Source organism: Malus sylvestris, chromosome 2, assembly GCF_916048215.2.
Source record: "Malus sylvestris chromosome 2, drMalSylv7.2, whole genome shotgun sequence".
Lineage (NCBI taxonomy): Eukaryota > Viridiplantae > Streptophyta > Magnoliopsida > Rosales > Rosaceae > Malus > Malus sylvestris.
In genome coordinates, this window is record NC_062261.1 from 22,811,732 (window position 1) to 22,831,784 (window position 20,053).

The following is a 20,053-nucleotide window of genomic DNA, read 5'->3' on the forward strand; positions in this document are numbered from 1 at the left end:
AATTACATAAAACTACCTCAACTATTCGATCATTAACAGTTTCATACCTCGTCTTTAAAAAGTTTCAATGTCATACCTTATCTTTGAATTTGTTGCAATGTCATACCTTCCGTCAGTTGTTTGTCAATTCCTCTGCTAAATAATGACGTGGCTTGAAACGGGACCTATTTTTTATTAAAAAATTATTAAAATAATAATATACCTAAAAAAAACCCAAACACCATCTTCCCCGACCCCCCTTCCCTGCAACCCCTGACCCCTTCCCAACCCATGCCAACATCTCCCCCCCCCCCTAATCCACCTCCTCATTCTCAGCTGCCCACTCATTATTCGTCTTCCCACATTTTCATAAAAACCAAATGGCGTCGCATTGGAAATGAAAAATTCAACAAATGCTAGGAGAGAGAGAGACCTGGCCTCAAACTGGTTCGTGCAAGTTCCAGAAGACGTAGGTCTTGATCATGTCCAAGCCTCCGTCTTTTAATTTCTGAATAAGGTCCGGCCACATCGGCAACCAAAGACACACAAAGCAAAATTCAGACAGAAAAAAATGGATAAATGGAAAAACGCGAGGAAGAAAAGTACCTTGGGAGTGCTGCGAGGATAGTGAATGGAGCCAGACACCAAAACCCTACGCTTCCCGGCAATCACCAGCGCTCTGTGGTCGTACGTTACCTTCGCGTAATATGACGCCATCGCCAGAACTCCGACCACCAAAACCACCATTTAAATCCTCATCTTCTTCAATTTTGAGTTCGTTTATGTATAGAATCCTTTTATATATATAAAATTTCATTTTTGGAGTACGATTTCTTAAGGTAATTTTGAGGTTTACCATTATCGAAAACAACGAGAACTTTGTCGTGGGAAGTCGGGTCTGAGATGGGGATCTTCGATTTGATGGCTTGGGGTTTAAAAATCACCAAGCAAAGACTTGGGTTTTGCTCCATGAGAAACATTGGGTCATGGTGGTGGTTTGACGTCAATGAGGGATGACGGTGGAGCCCCTGTATGAGTCGTCTGAGTGCGTCGGGTCGTTGGAGGAGACGATGAAAAGTGGGGGTCGGCGGCAGAGAAAGAAGAGATGGGTCTGGGGGGGAGATGTTGGCGTGGGTGGGGAAGGGGTCAGGGGTTGCAGGGAAGGGGAAGGGGAAAGGTCTGAGTTTTGGATTTGGGTTGCAAGGAAGATGGTGTTTAGGGTTTTTTTTTTTTTTTTGGGTAAATTATTATTTTATTAATTTCTTATTAAATTTTTAATAAAAAATGGGTTCCGCCTCAAGCTATGCTAGCATTTAATAGAAGAATTGACAGACAATTGACAAAAGGTATGACATTGCAACAAATTCAAATATAAGGTAGGACATTGAAACTTTTTAAAGATGAGGTATGAAACTGTTAATGACCCAATAGTTGAGGTAATTTTATGTAATTTACCAAAACAATTATGTATTAGCTTAATATACATAGGAATATTGTTTGATAAATATAATCATAAGTTGAATTTAGAGTTCCAAAATTTAGTTTAGACATTTGGTAGTAAATATATAAATATGATAGAAGCAAAACCGTAAATAATAACACACCTATAAATATTAGTTTTTGAGAAGGAACTCAATGGACATTACATAATTTACAAGTAGCAAGAAATAGGCAATCAGATAGTGTACAAATATATGAAACTTGTACAAGAGAAGTAGCAAGTAAATTTAGTAATTACAAGCAATTAGAAAATTTAGAAGAAGATGAGAGTGAAAATGAAAGTAATCGAGAAAGTATACATATGATTTTTGATAATTTAGATATTAATTTAGTTAAGCAAAATTTTGATCATATTATAGACAAGCTTATGGAAGATATTAATAATTTAATTGAAGAACAATATTTAGAAAAAGATAAGATATATGATTTAGGACTACATAGGATTTCAAATGAAGAAATGAAAAAAATAATTGTAGATATAGGAGTAGAACGTATTTTAGGATCAAAAGAATATAATAATTTATAAGAAGTAAAAATTGAAATCCAGCATAAGAAAGTTGCATAAGAAGTACAAAATAATTCAAGATATGTTGCAAGAAAAGATCAACAATTTATAAGACAAAAAAATGAACAATATAATGAACAAGGAGAAGTAGATTACATGGATGAAAAGAATGGTGAGTCCACCTAGAAAAAATTGGATACCTTACTTAAGAGGAATAGAACAAATTAATATCCAAGTTCTAAAACACGCTAGGGGCTAGTCGGGCAGCGGGTTGGGGCCTAATGCCTAGGCAGATAGTAGGCGGATTTAAGTAGATCTATTATATTTCGTGTAAATAAGTGTTTGTTTATACTTCAAATATATATAATTTCATCATAAACTATAAAATAGAATGACATATATATTATGAAGTATTGGAATATAAGGAAAAACATGGGAAACAAGCATATAATGTGTATTCATTTAAGTATTTGATAAGTTTCTTACAATTTATTGAAAAAAATAAAATACAAAATGAAAGTTATCTATTTTCTGTCTAAATGAGTCGCAACCTAAGCGGGTGTCTAGGCAGTCCAGGAGGGCGCCTCAGCAGGTCTAGGTGTGATTTCTTAATTTTCAAATGCTTAGGCATTAATCGGGGCGGTCACCAATTGCCTAGTGCCTAGGCGGCGCTAGGTGGGGATTTTTAGAACAGTGATTAATATAGCATGAAATATATTAAATTTATATAATGTGGATCCACAAGATTGGGTAAAAACAACTGAGATGTTACATTTCTTGTGAAGCACAATACCAATATATGAGTATTGGAATGAAATGAAACTTACCTATTGTTGGGGGACTTTTAAGTCGAGGTGGACTTGGGCTTTGAGAGTGTCCTCTTGTCTGCCTTGGTGCGGATTCGTACCAAGTCTTGGAATATCTCAAAATAGTTAGCTTGTCTTAGAAAATACCCCGGTAACATCAAAGGCTCGAAGATAGCATGACCGATCAAGATAATGACTATTTCAAGTGAAGCATGGTGTGGAAGCTAGAAGATTATCGGTTTAACATGATAGAGAAGGGATTTACATGGTTGCATGGCATTCTTCACTGGATAATCTGAGCTTTCCTAGGGTGGTAGTAAGGTTTCTAATGGCTGAGATCTTTAATGGAAGGTTGTGGAAGTTACTAAGATTGCATGGATGATGATGCTTGAGGCTTGGAGTATGTTTTTGGGCTAAATGAAACTTTCTGGGCTTATTTCCTGGGTGGTTCTCTCTATCTCTCTCTGTGTTACCTCCCAATCTTCTATCTCCCTCTCTCTAATGGCTTCCCCTCCTCCTTATGTAAGTGAAGGGTTATTCTCTAGGCTTCAAGAGAAGCTCCCTTTATGGCTTCGTCTTCCCTTCCTTTCTCCCTAGCCCTCATATTATTCACCTTTTGGTGTAAGGTAGTTGCATTGTTAAGACTTGTAGTCTATTTCTTCCCGAGGCGCGGGTTTCCCAGGATGGCTTTCCGCAAGTTCTACTTCTGGTAGCGCGCCTCATGGCTTTTGCGCATTGGTTATCTGTGAAAACTGGGAAGGGAAAGTCAGCATTAAATGCCTAACTTGATGGCTTAGCATGCATTTAATGCAGGAATTTAGTTTAGTCCTAACTAAGAGGGTTGACTTGCTAGAGAAAGTGGGTAAACTAGGCTAATTCTCTCTCAATGTTGCCTACGTGAAATGCAAAAGGTATAGGCTTGGATCCTTGGGCTCCCAAGCAACCCAAAGTCTTCCAAAACCCTGATTCCACTTAGGCCCAATAACCTTCCGTAACCATCCACACCACAATCCACTTAACAAGCCTCGAATATGTGACTTGAGCTTAGCATGAATAGTGAGTAGCATAAGGAAGAATGGCGTGATGAATAGGTATGAGCATGGTGTGAATATCCGACTTAATCGTTGTGACATGGCATGTTTGTATATATATTTCTCATCAATCCCGCACCTTGGCATGCATTTAGCTTGAATGTAGGCTTTGCATGACAATTGGACCTTGAGAGTTAGTTGGATTGGTGTGTGACATTTTTGGGCCCCAACACCTATTTATATCTTCGAGAAAACATGTGCTTGTTCTATTCCAATGAACTCGCTAATAGGCATGGTCTTATTGGAAAATCAAAATCTGAATCTTTCTCTCACTTGGATAAATATTGCTCACAAAAAGAATTAAGTAATGGAAAGTGGAGAAACGCATTCAAAGCTATGGTACACAACCTCACCAACTATCTATCAAAGTTCTACTTCAAAAATTCAAGAATTGCACGACATGCATCGACTTGATGACTTGTTAGTTAATCCAAGATCAAGGAGAGATATCATCAAGGAGAGCGTTATTAGAGAAGTTCTAGTGAAGACAGTCAATCAAAAACTTGTGGTCATCTAAGGGAGTGTTATAAAAGTAGATGAACCACTTGAAGAAATAGGCACCGACAGCCAATAGATGTTGAATTTGTGCTACCAGCCTCATGTAACATAGCATGTGCTACTTTCACAGTCCTTAGTTTTAACATGGAATTATATATTTTGCGAAACAAGGGTCTATTCTCTCCCACATATAACATAGAGAAGATGCACAATCTATTATTTTCAATGGGGGTGTGTTATCCACACACCCCTTTTTACTTCATACACACCCTCTTAATTTACATCCGTCGGATCGACTAAATTAAAGAAGATCACAGGACAAAAATTAACTAGAGGTATTTGAGAAGTAAAAAAGAGTGTGGATAGCACACCCCTTTCCATTGCTTTTGTAATTTCATTTTGATAATGAGAAAGATTACTGTTACTGCCCCGATGACGTAGGCACACTTGTTGAACCTTATGAATATTGTGTCTTATTTACTTTATATTTAACTGCACACATATCATCTATTTCACAACATTTTGAAATGATTTCTAGCCGCACGATGTATGATGAAGGTCACGATCACGAGATCCCTAGGATCCCTAGGAAAAGGATTTGGCGAGGATCCTTTTCCAGGATCAAGATCCTCTCCTGAGCTAAGGGTGAGGATCCTCCTGAGCAAGCCTATCGGGCCGTTCAAATTTTATTCAACGGTTACAATTATTATAACTTTTAGAAGGGCTCCCTGCTTGTAGCCGTTGGATAAAATTTGAACGACCCGATGAGCTTACTTAGGAGGATTATCACCCTTAGCTCAGGAGAGGATCTTGATCCCCTTTTCCATTCTTGGCAGGACTGCATAAGCGATATTCCACGTGGCCGAAAATAATTGGTTGAATCGGCGTGGAAGCCCTGTAGACAAAAAGAACCGCGTTTGCACTCCCCAAATAAGGATAAAACGGATTTTTCAGCTCATCGGAGATCTTCGAACTCTTAAACCAGCAGCTTCGATAAACCTTAGTATTCCAACTCGTTCTCTCCACCGGGTCGACTCAGGTTCGTTCCCCTCTCCCTCTCTTTCCATTTGTTCGTATGCGATCATAGATCTACTGCGTGCAATCTTCAATTATATATTTTTATGTGATTTAATTTTGCGAATTCTTTTGTATTGCTTACGTAATTGTATCTTGGATCTGATTCTCGGATTTGAATTTTTGTGCATATTTCAAGATTTGCATGGCTCAATTGAGTATTAGAGTTTATTTTATTAATTTGAATTAGAAATTGATTGATTAGATGAATTGTGATGGTTGATTTGCAACTTAAATTATATTTTGATGCTTCAAAATTTGATTTTTCATTTGAATTCGTCAATTCTTTAGATCTCTGGATGTTGTTACCATTTCTTGTGGTTTGAATCACAGCTGGGTGCTTTTAGTTTAGACTCTAGATAGTTAGATATGGAGTTGGTGGATTTTGTGTAGAAAATTTATCAGCACTCAAACGGCTTCGCTATTTTCTCTGAAACCCTAATGACTGTCAATAAAATCCCAAATGTCTTTGTTTATCATTGATCGGGTCTTTAATTCGGTTACGAATCAAATCCAATGCCATTCTTTCTTGTGTTACCCAACTTCAATTAGAGTACATTCTTCGATTTTGCACATGTAGAATCAACCTATGTTGCTTTTTCCGAATGAGGTACTATAATTTTTTTTCCCAGCCAAGCGAGTTGAATCTGGCTTAAACTCCTTAAGTTTTCTTTTTCCCGTTGCATATTTCTTATTCTTTTAGTTTTTTTTTAATTATTTTAATTATTTTAATTATTATTATTTTTATCAAGTATGTTGAATTAAGGTTATAATTCGGTTTGGTGTTACAGAAAATGGTCCTAGGCGGTGGAGCTGCTCCCCCAAGAGGAAGTGCCGCAGCTACTGCGAGCATGAGGAGGAGGAGGATGACAAGTGGTGGGGCTTCAGGAGGTGCAGCAGGGACTATGCTCCAGTTCTACACAGATGATGCCCCGGGACTCAAGATCTCCCCGAATGTTGTTCTCATCATGAGCATTGGTTTCATTGCCTTTGTTGCCGTTCTTCATGTCATGGGTAAGCTCTACTTTGTCCGCAGAGAGGCTTAGAGAAGGGTGCTGCGCTAACAATAGGAAATCAAAATCTTATATGGTGTTTTATGGATCATGGATCAATATACTTTTGTTTTATAAGGTTTCTTTGTACTTTGTGAATGGTTGAAGCAAAGTTTGACATTTTTGGTTCATAGGTTGCTTTACTTGATGGAACTCTTGCCCCTCATCTACTACATTTGATCACTTTTTTGAATGAATTTTGGCTCTTTGCACAAACGCGGTGAGAGTCGCAGGCTCAAAATTCTACATAGGGTTGATGATCTTTGCGCACCATCTCTTAATTCTAGCCATTGATTCTTCTTTGACTTGTTTAATCAAATGGTTTGAAGAATAAAAAGGGTGTGCAAATAGTGAAAAGGGGCATGCAAAAATCATTTTCCTTGTACATGTTTTGCATTATAAGGTGTAGAAGTTTGAGTTCGAGTAATATTTATTTGATGGTAAATCAACACCAATGCTTTCCCAAGGCTTTTGTGGGTTGTGCCATATCTTGTAGTTACCTATCTTAGGAAAGAGATGAAGCGTGAATTCGCACCCAACTGAACTTCCGTCTTACGTCGTCTAGGTATGGGATTTTAACTCAAAAGGTCTCGGTCTAACATTTAATTTTCACCACGAACCATACGAACTTCTATCATTTGAGCATTGGTCAGGGCAATTGAGCAAGCCCAAAGGAACCCAGCAGTTCAAGAGGGGCCCTGTCAAACCACCTGCAAAGCTACGAATACACGTGCGTTGAGAGGATGGCATATCACGCCAAGCACAAAAGAAATTTTTCGTTGTGTCCGTAACACAATTGGTACACTACGTGTTATTAAATAAGTGGTGGGAAATTTTACTTTTAATGTTATTACTTTTTTAACACAAGAATCTCATCATTTGTATAGGAACATCTAATATACCACCTCGTGTTTCGGATACATTGAAAAATCTCCGTACACAACTCATTGTCTCCAACCCATGACATGAGTAAGACCAGTTCCAGTTAGTAAGGCCCCTTCGGGCTATAGGCAACTCACTCCCCTTGAATAGTAAGGCCATCACCAACTGAAGGGGTTATGTTTAGCCAGTATTTTAAAAATCAGCCTAAACATCTCCTAGGTGTTAGGCGATGAAGGCCCACCCCGGTTTAGTGCTAATCGTTTCGAAAAATCGGTCTGGAGCTAGGTGGTTTGGTTTTTTTATTTTTTATATATATTTATTTTATTAATATTGTGCTTTTTTTCTTTTTTTAGTTTCATGGTGGTATACTTAAGGAAATGGTGTGCCTAATTTGCAAAGGATGGATTGACAACAAGTTCATCCAATTGTGAAATGAATTGGAGCACTTTTGAGGGGATACATTCAAAGAAAAGAAATAAACTAGATGCAACAAGGTTAAATAATTTAATCTAAGTCCAATCCAATGCAAGGATCATGAACAAGAAGTATTTAGTGTATCATCCAAGAATATTCCTCATTATGATTATATGCTTACTGTTTTTTAAATATTGAGCTTGTTGGATGGATGTACTTTGTGTATTCTTCTACTTCTATTTTTGCATTTTATCATTCTTTTAATATCCATACAAGTATAGTTTTATTTTTTTATTATTTTATTATTTTATTATTTTTATTATTTTTATTATTTATTATTATTTATTATTATTTTTAAGTGTAAATAGGCCCTTATCTACAACATATACAATAAATTTACATAAATCCGTCTAGGCGCTAGGCCCTTACCCGCCGTCCAACTAGCGCCAAGTGTTTTTAGAACCTTGTGTTTAGCTCCCATCCAAATTATAGCCTTGCAAGAAATTATTTTTTTAATGAATAGTACCATACCATATTTATACTATCTCCAACCGAATGTGGCTATTTTTTAGCCTCCTCAATAATTTATTATTTAAAGTTTTTTCTTTAATTTTATTGGTTAATTGAATTAAACTACCATTTTTTTCAGAGAATTAAATTATCATATTAAAACAAGGTTTCCCTACATGTTTTGAGAGTCAATTATCGCTAATGAATAAGCCTCTGGATTATCTTGATATAATCTCAATAATTTTTCCAATAGGATTTCGAGTGACACGTGTCACTAAAGTGAGTAACTCTCCATATTTCTTATCTTTATGTAATCTTAATAAATTTTCAAATAAAATTTTCAAGTGCCACGTGTCGAGATGTAATTATTTATGAAAATTTCAAATAGGATTCTTATCTACGTGGCACTTTTAACAACCCATTGCTAATTTTACGATTTTATTAATTTTAAAAGAGTGAATTGACCAAAATGCCCTTAGAGGCAATAATTTTGACTTTTATTGACCATCGTTTAGAGAGACATATGACTCATTCTTTTAGTGTATTTGTGTAGTACTCAACAATACAAACACGTGGGCACAAGCGGAATCGAATTTGGAGCTACGATAGAGATTTTACGGACTTACAAATGTGAAGGGTGATTTGGTAATTTCATGTTTAGAGATATTTTGTGTCTTGTGTGAGCCACATGGGGCCCACACCCCACTCTTTCCTTGTTCCCGTGCCCCCTTTCAGATCCCTTGGATCCCTTGATGCCATCTCACTTTGTCTCTCTCTCGGCCCTCTCTTCCCTCAGCCTCTCTCATTTTCTTATCTCTTTTCGTCATTTTCTCCCTTTCTTCGAGCACCCCACAACCATTATTGCAACCACCACTCGCCACTCCTCTGGCGAGCTTCACCACCTAGACCATGGTCAAGAATTGTCGAACATAAATGGGGGAAAAACACCCCCAAGCTCCTATGATCACCTTCTCTGCTTCATTTCATCGAGACACACCACCCTCGCCCTTGCTAGCTCCAAGGACGGCAACGAGTCCCTTACTCCTCCTCGTGTTAGTTTTGACTCCTTCTTTGTACTTGTTGCACATGAACATCAGGTTGTGACTAGCCATCGCCTTCTCTGGTGATTTTGATTTGGAACTCAATGAAATCTGGATTCTAGCGTGAACCATAGGTTTTAAATGATTTTTTCAGCCATCTTCGGCCACGGCGAGAGACCATGATGATATAATCACATTCCTTTTCTTTCTTATCTTTCTAGCTTCAATTTGACTATTTATAGGCTAATTTTAGTTGAGATTCAAAGCTAAACGAAGCTCGGGAAGTTTCCAGGCCAAACCAACCAGTTTCGGCTTTCTTCTTTATTGTGAAAATTACTTGACACACAAATTAAACCCTATTGTTCACAATTGTAGCAAAGATGTAAGTAGGGATCGTTCTAGACGGGGGATTAACTAGGGCTGCTAATCTACACAAATATGACTCAAAAATACCAAACTAGACTTAGAAACACTCAACTAGACTCAAAAACAAAAAACTAGACACTTAAGACTTAAAACTGACTCAAACTACTCAAAACAGCAAAACTAAGTTAAAAAGACTCAAAACAAACTCTAGGGAGTTATTTGGATGAATTTAAGACTAGTAAGACTCAAAACACTAAATTGGACAGATTTAAACACTTTTCTAACTAATCTAAGACACTTAATTAAAAAGGGGATTGATTTTGATGAAATTTAACTAAACTAAACAGATTCCAAAACAAAGTAAATTAGGTGATTTGAATGGTGAAAACTTAGCCAGAGGATCCTTCTCCACATATGACATATGCATATGAACCAATTTCCAATATTGTTCCCTTAGACCATGAATGACAACACCCCAAGTTAACCGTGACAACACAAATTAACAATCAGATTTTCCTTAACTCATTGAATTGGATGGGAAACGCATCACAACCAAATTATCCTTATCAAGTTCCCTAACTATGAAAAGCATGATAGAAAGACATATCAAAGGTCATTAAGTTCTTTGAAAACCATAAGCATTGACGAGACATTCGTAACTATGAAAAGCATGATACTCCTGCCTAGGATTCACTTAACACAATCATGACTAGTGACTTTTACTACTTGTGAATATAAGTTCATAACGATTAGGTGAAACTCCCTTATACTCTAGCATTAAGTTCATGCATGAAAATCAAGTATGCATCCTCAATTAACATACATAAACAAGTTTTGATAACGCAGATAAGTAAATCACATTCAAGACACAAGAAACAATAACCGAATGTAATCAATTCATATAAAACATATAGTCATGGCTTCGAATTCACCTCCAACTAAAAAGAAATTAGTTCCTCATGTCTTTGAAAACATAAAACCAAATTAAAAGCAACATTGAAGCAAATCTAAGAATAGAAAAAACCAGGAACGTACCAGCAACTCCAATGGCAGATTCGAACCCTCATTGGGTTGCAAGCCACTGCACAAAGCTCATTCTTCTCCTTCCTTCCTTGCAAGCACTTGATGAATCTCTGTGTTTTGGCGTAAATTGTATGGTAGATGGTGATGTCGAATTATGTGGAGGGTGGTGGTCTGATTTGTGCAACATAATGATGTATTTATGGTCTATAACTCACGGCATAAAGGTAGCATAGGAGAGGGATTTTAGCACTTCAAATTCATAAAGAAAAAGGTTAGGATTTAGCAGAAACCAAGGGGATAAAGGATTACACATAAAAAACCATCAGGAATAAGGATATAGGGTGCGGCACAAACTAGGAAAAGGGATTCTAGAAAGGCTAAGGTGCGGCACCAAAATAGGGTTCTAGAAGAAACATGTTGTGGCAGGTTTCTAAAAAGAACACAAGGTCTTCTAGAAAGGAATGAGGCTCCACCTTTGTAGGATAGGGACAAGACTTCTAGAAATCAGGTAGTTAGTTCCCCTTGCAGCTGGATTTAAGGTATGATAAGATTAGGATAGGATAAGATAAGTTAAGGTTAGTTTGGATAAGATAAGGTTGGATAAGGTTTTGGATAATGTTTCTTTCTTTTGAGTTGATTCCTTATCTTCTTTGTCTTGAATTTATTTTCTTCATCTTTTTAGCACATTCCTAGCCTCTTGAACTTCAAAAACATCCATCCACCTTGCTCCATGCATGTGCTATCCATTCTTGGCCCAAAACTGCTCTAAAATGCTCCAAAATGCGCTTTCTTGCCAACTTTGTCATTTGGACCTACAAACACATGAAAATAGCTTAAAACACTATAATAAGTAGAAACTAGCTATGAAAATGCAAGAAAACAAGCTAACTAAGTCGCATAAATATGCTCCTATCAAATTCCCTTACACTTAGCTTTTGCTAGCCCTTGAGCAAAACAAAACAAACAAAACATAACCTAGACCTTCCAACATTCACCTCAAGGATTTCCAATGAAACATGACACGTTAAAAATCACTACTCCCACATATTTTAGTTATCCTTAACCTCGAGCACACACTTAATCACAGTCACCACTCACTAGCTCGCATTTAATCAATTAAAACAACATTTTAAATGTATTAACATGCCTTTGAGAATTCCCTCAATTCCTCACCGGATATACTCTTTATTTTCACACAGATTTTCTGACTACACTCCCTATACTAGGTATATGTGAGAAGATTAATGTAAACTTGTAGATTAGCACTCACATATGTTATAATCAAAGAAGGCACTTTTTGGAATTATTAATGCATGTATATATATATGATCTCATGAACGGAATGCCACTACTTAGACGAGAGAACCAGGGATACGATATGCTCATACCAATCCCAAAGTCCACATATTGAAACACACAACAACCAAGATTAAAGTCTAAGGGTTGTAACGGGGCTAAGGGTATTGGCTAACAAAGAAAGGTAAGGATAAACAAAGGTTCTTAAAGCAATAGTAAGCAAAGTAATGAAATCAACTTAGAATTCACTCTTGAATGCAGCAAATAACTCGAAACACTAAGGGGATTTCGTACATACTTAGGTCATATTCAAACTTTTTGGACCCTTTCTTCAACAACCAATACTTGTTATTTCTCACTTATTTCACAACTTTTTTCTTTCTTTCTTTTTCCACTTTTTCTTCTTTTTCACGTTTTTTTTTTCTTTTTTTTTTCTTTTTCTCTTTCTACTCGTGTACATAACTTTCCCACACACTTGATTTTAGCAATATGTTTGATCAAAAGGAATTCTCTCTAAGTCATGCTCCATTATACTTTAAAAACAAGGGTATTGATAGTCCTATTCTAGGCTAGGTTGGGGTAATGTGGCTAACAACGAAAATAGGCTAAATGAGGCTCAAAGAGGTTAAACCTACAAAACAAATGCATGGGATGAAGGCTTTTTGGCTCTAGTGGTAACTACTAAACAACTTCATCTTGTTATATGTTATGCATTCAATTTTAAACTTTGAATGAAATGGGCATGAGTTCTAGTATTTGGAACTAAAGTGATAAAACGCATTCCAAGTAACAACCAAGCAAAGAATAATGAGATCATGCAACGACTTTAGAAAACAAGAAATCATAGAATAATAACTCTCCAAATAACATTTAGGCTCAAGTCTCTCAGTGTTGTAGCGTTAGTTTGAGTTCCTTCCTTCAAGCATGTTACAAAAACTAAATTTTTCCTTTGTGATTACATGTGAATTCGTAAACGACAACTATAACCAAGCATAAACCAAAGAGCATAGCAAACTTCCATTCATGTTTGTAATTTTGTTTAACAGTCATGTAATTAAAAACCAAATCCTCATCATTGTGTTGGAAGGTACCCTAAGACACAAACACACAAAAACTTTTCTAAAACGACTCTTTTTGGGTTTTTCAAAACGTTTTCTATTTTTTTTTTCAAATTTTCATATTTTGATTTTTCTTTCAAAACACACTAAAAAAACTTAAAAATAGTGAGAAACAACTCTAGTGGTGCTAAGTGATAAAAAAACCCACGAATTTTCAATAAAAACACTTGTTTACCCCCCCCCCCCACACTTAAACCAAACATTGTCCTCAATGCTTCAAACATAGACTCACACATAAACAAGCAAACGACACAACGAACAAACATGACAAACATGGCAAAGTAAAGCAAGAAAGAGTAGAGTTTAAGAACGCATATCTGGTTATGATGCCGGAGCTTCCTAGTTCTTCTTTATTCGCATGGGTTGCCTCCCAAGAAGCGCTTGCTTTAACGTCTTCCAGTCAGACGATACCTCATTTTAAGCTTCATTAGGGCTCACAGCATGGAAGGGTACATCCTCAATGACATGCTCCTCAAAACTTCCATGCATTGGATCTATCAACGGAAGGGGATAGTGATCCTTCCTGATTGTGGCATTGAACTTCCTAAAGTCAATGAAAATGCTCCCACCATCTTGGATTCGATTGGATACCTGCACCAAAAAGGTAACAACCTATTATTTGAAATGGGAATGGGAATTGGAATAGGTGGCTCACCAATGTGTTGCAATGAAGTGGCAGCACAATTAACAGATGCACAAGGGGTGCTCTCGGCCAAATTTGATGGTTTGAGGGTTGGGGCATCTTCCTTATGCTTTACTCCAATTCCTATTCGTTAGTGGTTCTAGATACATCCTTCTTGATTGGTGCTGCTGAACGTTCTTGCCTTAAATTTTTAATCACATCTATAGCAAAACAAGAACGAACATCATTAGGATTTGTAACAGATTCAGAAACTTTAAAGTTAATCATATCGCCACCAAAATCTATAGTTAAGGCTCCCTTGGCCACGTCAATCTTGGTGTGGGCTGTTTTCATGAAAGGTCGTCCAAGTAAGATTGGCTATGGTGGAAAGTGGCCTGAGTCCTCCATGTCAAGCATGTAGAAATTTGCAGGAAAAATCAAGTGGTCTACCTGCAGCAAAACATCTTCCAAAACTCCTTTAAGGTATGCATTAGATCGATCGGCTAATTGAATAATAACACCATCATTTTTAAGCTCTCCTAGATTTATAGATGCATAAATAGAATATGGCATGACATTAATGGAAGCACCTAAATCTAGCATAGCATGTTCAAACATTGTATTACCAATTACACAAGGGATAGTGAAACTACCTGGATCTTTGCAACATTGCAGAGACATTCTCACTTACATGTACCACTTTTTTCTCCCAAATCCGTTTCCTTGTTGTACAAAGCTTCTTCAAAAACTTGGCGTACTTCGGGATTTGCTTTATAGCATCAAGGAACGGAATATTGATGTGCACCTTCCTAAGCGTCTCCAGAATGTCTTTTTTCATCCTCTCCGTTCCTGGCTTGCATAAACCTGCTAGGAAATGGCACATTTAGTGGAATAGATCTATAAAATTCAAATTTGTACTTACCTTGCTTGTTTTGGACAACATAAAGGGCTTAGGAGGCTGCAGCAAGGGTTGTTCTACCCTTGCCATGGGTTTGTCCAATGTTTCATCTTCTTCCTGCAACTTTTCATCCTCCTCTTGGCTAGATTTTGACATTTTGGGGCTAGTTCCAAACTCCTTGCCACTTCTCAATGTGATAGCGTTTGCGGTTTCAAATCCTCCATTTGGATTCATAACAGTTGAACTAGGAAGTTTGCCTTGTTCTCTAAACTACCCAAGGAACTCTGAAATTCCTCTATTTGCTTCTTCAGTCACTCATATCCTTAGCTTGATTTTGTTGGCCCTGCGTTAATGAAGTTAATAATTGAAGAAGTGTATCATTATCTAATAACGAACCTGAGTTTGTTTGGGCAGATTGTGGATGAGGTTGAATTGGTGCGATTGGTCTTTGATAGAGCCCGAGAAGTGGCTGTCTATATCCTCCTTGTTGTTGAGGTTGTTGAGGTTGTTAAGGCTCCCTCAACTTGAAGTTTGGGTAATCTCTCCAGCTTAGATTATAGGTGTTAGAGTATGGATCATTCCATGGTTGATTTTGTCCTTGATAGCCCATGGCATTTGCACTTTCCCATCCTCCATTCTTTATCAATTGAGGGCATTGATCATTAAGATACCCCTGTATAGAGCACACTCCACATATGGCCGCACCTTGCACTTTCGATCCATCGACAACTTGTGACAAAAGAATAGTGAGATTAGCCATTTGAGATTGAAGTTCGGAAATTGTACTTACCTTCGAAAATTGTACTTACCTCATTCACTTGTTGTTACCGTGGGATATCTCTTTGTCCAACACCTTCATATTGTTGTGCATTCAAGGCTCAGTTTGCAATTAAGATCTTGGCAGCCATCGGTGTTTTGTTGACCAAAGCACCTCCCGCTAAAGCATCAAGCATTTGTCTCTCGATTGGAAGAAGTCCCTTGTAGAAATATTGAAGTAAAAGTTCTTCCTTCATTTAATGTTGAGGGCACGATGCTACTAACGTCTTGAAATGCTCATAATATGCTGGAAACGATTCTTCTTGGTTTTGTTAAATGCCATTAATTTTCTTCCTCAAAAGAATAACTCTTGAAGTTGGGAAGAATTTCTCCAAGAACGCTCTCTTCATGCTTTCCCAAGAAGTGACGGTTCCAGGCGATAATTCGTAGAGCCAATCTTTAGCCTTGTTCATAAGAGAGAATGGAAAGGCTTTCATCTTCAGAATGTTCCGATCGACATTGATGGGTGTCATGCTCGAACATACCACTTCAAACTCCTTAAGATGCTTGTTTGGATCTTCCATGGACAGCCCATGGTATTTGGGAATGTGATGCAACAAGCTGGACTTCAATTCAAACTCATCGGTATTTCCTTGGGCAGCCACGAGGTATTGAATGCAAAGGGGCAAGCCATTGTCCAACCCCGAAGCTGAAAGTACTTTGATTCTACGATTGTCTATAGCCATGGCTTGTTCTTCTTCTTCAAATTCAGATTTGGCCTCCGAACTTGAACTAGGTGGATTAGGTTCTGGTTGCTTCCTTTTTCTTCTCAAAGTTTGTTCAAAGTCGTCATCGAACTCCAAGATGTTTACATTAATAGGTTGAGAACTACGAGTCATAAACTAGTACCTGAAACAAGGAACAAAAACAACTCAGCAACCAAGAAAGAGGCATGGCAAAGATAAACACAAACACACACAAACACACGGACACACGATACAAACAAGGGAGATTAGCAAGTTTGCTAATCTCCAGTAACGGTGCCAAAATTTAATGTGAAAATTACATGACACACAAATTAAACCCTATTGTTGACAATTGTAGAAAAGATGTAAGTAGGGATCGTTCTAGACCAGGGATTAACTAGGGCTGCTAATCTACACAAATATGACTAAAAAATACCAAACTAGACTTAGAAACACTCAACTAGACTAAAAAACACAAAACTAGACACTTAAGACTTAAAACTGACTCAAACAACTCAAAACTGCAAAGCTAAGTTAAAAAGACTCAAAATAGACTCTAGGGAGTTATTTGGACGAATTTAAGACTAGTAAGACTCAAAACACTACATTGGATAGATTTAAACACTTTTCTAACTAATCTAATACACTTAATTAAAATGGGCATTGATTTTGATGAAATTTAACTAAACTAAACAAATTGCAAAACAAAGTGAATTAGGTGATTTGAACGGCGAAAACTTAGCCAGATGATCCTTCTCCACACATGACATATGCATTTAAACCAATTTCCAGTATTGTTCCCTTAGACCATGAATGACAACGCCCCAAGTTAACCGTGACAGCACAAATTAACCATCAGATTTTCTTTAACTCATTGAATTGGATGGGATACGCATCACAACCAAATTATCCTTATCAAGTTCCTTAATTATGAAAACCACTATAGAAAGGCATATCAAAGGTCATTAAGTTCTTTGAAAACCATAAGTATTGATGAGACATTCGTAACTATGAAAAGCATGATACTCCTGCCTAGGATTCACTTAACATAATCATGACTAGTGACTTTTACTACTTGTGAATATAAGTTCATAAGGATTAAGTGAAACTCCCTTATACTCTAGCATCAAGTTCATGCATGCAAATCAAGTATGCATCCTCAATCAACATACATAAACAAGTTTTAATAACGCAGATAAGGAAATCACATTCAAGACTCAAGAAACAATAACCGGATGTAATCAATTCATATAAAACATATAGTCATGGCTTCGAATTCACCTCCAACTAAAAAGAAATTAGTTCCTCATGTCTTTGAAAACATAAAACCAAATTAAAAGCAACATTGAAACAAATCTAAGGATAGAAAGAACCAGGAACGTCCTAGTAACTCCGATGGCAGATTTGTACCCTCCTTGGGTTGCAAGCCACGGCACAAAGCTTCTTCTTCTCCTTCCTTCCTTGCAAGCACTTGATGAATCTCTGTGTTTTGGCGTGAATTGTATGGTAGATGGTGATGTCGAATTATGTGAAGGGTGGTGGTCTGATTTGTGCAACATAACGATGGATTTATAGTCTATAACTGATGGCACAAAGGTAGCAGAAGAGAAGTATTTTAGCACTTCAAATCCATAAAGAAAAAGGTAAGGGTTTGGCAGAAACCAAGGGGAAAACGGATTACACATAAAAAACCATCAGGAATAAGGATATAGGGTGCAGCACAAACTAGGAAAAGGGATTCTAGAAAGGCTAAGGTGTGGCACCAAAATAGGGTTCTAGAAGGAACATGTTGTGGTAGGGTTCTAGAAAGAACACAAGGTCTTCTAGAAAGGAATGAGGCACCACCTACCTTGCAGCTAGATATAAGGTATGATAAGATTGAGATAGGATAAGATAAGATAATGTTAGTTTGGATAAGATAAGGTTGGATAAGGTTTTGGATAATGTTTCCTTCTTTTGAGCTGATTCCTTATCTTCTTTGTCTTGAATTTATTTTCTTCATCTTTTTAGCACATTCTTAGCCTCTTGAACTTCAAAAACGTCCATCCACCTTGCTCCATGCATGTGCTATCCATTCTTGGCCCAAAACTACTCTAAAATGCTCCAAAATGCACTTTCTTGCCAACTTTGTCTTTTGGACCTACAAACACACGAAAATAGCTTAAAACACTATAATAAGTAGAAACTTGCTATGAAAATGCAAGAAAACAAGCTAATAAGTCGCATAAATATGCTCCTATCATTCTTCTTTAATTCGGCGATTGCAACCCAAATCGGGTTGACCTGACCCGATTAAAAAAAAAGACCCAAACCTGTATTCAAGCTTGGATCTGACTTGGACGAAAACTTGGCAATCTAACATGTCCGACCCGACCCATTTCCTAAACCAGATCTGGAATATTCCCTTGTTAACTTTTACGAAATTTTTCCAAGAATCTTCCTTGATTAATTTGGATGCCCCGAGTCCATTTTTGACATCCATTTAGTGAAATTCTAATGTTTTAACGTAGTTGAACGTCAGGGCGACTCAGTTGACTTTTTATGAATATTGCCTAGGACCTTTCTTAGTGTATTTCGACCCCTTAATTCCAAATCCGCACTCTGTTTTACCAAATTTAATCTTTTTAGTGGAGTTTTACTAATACGTCCTAATATTATGGTTAGGTGCTATTACTATCAGAGACTCTGGTGTTCCTAGTGCGAACGAGGGTCCTTTCTTTTATATAGTACATATATTTGTTTATTTTCCATATATATATATATATATAATTAATGGTGAATTTTCTACGTGTTTGTTCACATCGCACCGCACACTCACTTTGGATCCATTATAGGTGCCAATCTTGTCCTAGATTGCTATAGGAAATTAGGACTCGTATGTGATGCACATAGCGCCAGTCTTCACGTGATTGTAGTACTAGAGCGTAAATCATTATTACAACTAGTCTTGTTTATGTCAGAATATCTTTACATGAACTCGTGTGTCATCATATGTTGATGAGCACTTGATATGATATGTTTGTTTATGCCAGATTATGTGATAGCGGGCATTATGTGTTTATTTACAAAATATTGTGACATATTGCATTCTTGAGATATTGCTGGCTACAGTAAGTATTTCCATACTATACGTAGTACGATGTATTGGAAACTACATTTGTCTTACAGCAAGGGGTTATTATGTTTTCAAAAAGATTTTACAAAGTTTTATTTTTAGGCCTACTCATCCTTGTTTTTTCGCCCCTCCAGGTTTTAGTGGCAGAGCTTTCACATTGACGAGGATTTCTCGATGGTATAATTCTTCTTTCACTCTTACTGTACTATGCTTATGCTCTGATATCATGTGTGAAATAGGTTCAATCCCACTCACATGCGCATTCTTTCATTTAGTCACCTTTATGTTTAAATTTATTCACATTTTCCATATCACCATACTTTATGGCTTCGTCATATTTATGGTGTTGGATAGCATAGCTCGATTCGGAATCCAAGTGGACATTCCGAGTCAGGGTGTGTCACACTTCTTATCTTCAACTTCCAATGTTAATAAGTTGGCTGGATATTGGGGTAGAATTCGCACACCTTTATCTTTGCGCTCTCTAATATCTCTTGTCATTGTCTAAAATTTGTCATTTCACTTCAAGTTTGCAATAAATTCCAAATTTAGATCCTCTTCACATTCCAACTAGGGGTCCTCACCCAATACCGAATTGGAAGATAAATGGGCGGGGCTGAGATGAGAATATGAGGTGTCCGATGAAGACGATGAGGAATGGCGCAACACAACATTTATGGCAGCAATGGCCGGGACCATGGAGTGTGAGGAAACTAAAAAAAAAAACGTAATGGGGTGGCTCTATTGTTGGTCGCTCTTACA

The 20,053-nt window shown here is 37.2% G+C and overlaps 1 protein-coding gene across 1 annotated transcript; it reads left to right on the forward strand.

Moving 5' to 3' along the window:
* Positions 1–5,260: 5,260 nt before the first annotated feature.
* Positions 5,261–6,636, forward strand: LOC126599926 (protein transport protein Sec61 subunit beta-like). Its single transcript, XM_050266406.1, has 2 exons — positions 5,261–5,418; positions 6,245–6,636. Exon 2 carries the CDS (start codon positions 6,248–6,250, stop codon positions 6,497–6,499), a length of 252 nt encoding a protein of 83 aa, XP_050122363.1. The 5' UTR covers positions 5,261–5,418; positions 6,245–6,247; the 3' UTR covers positions 6,500–6,636.
* The last annotated feature ends 13,417 nt before the right edge of the window (positions 6,637–20,053 follow it).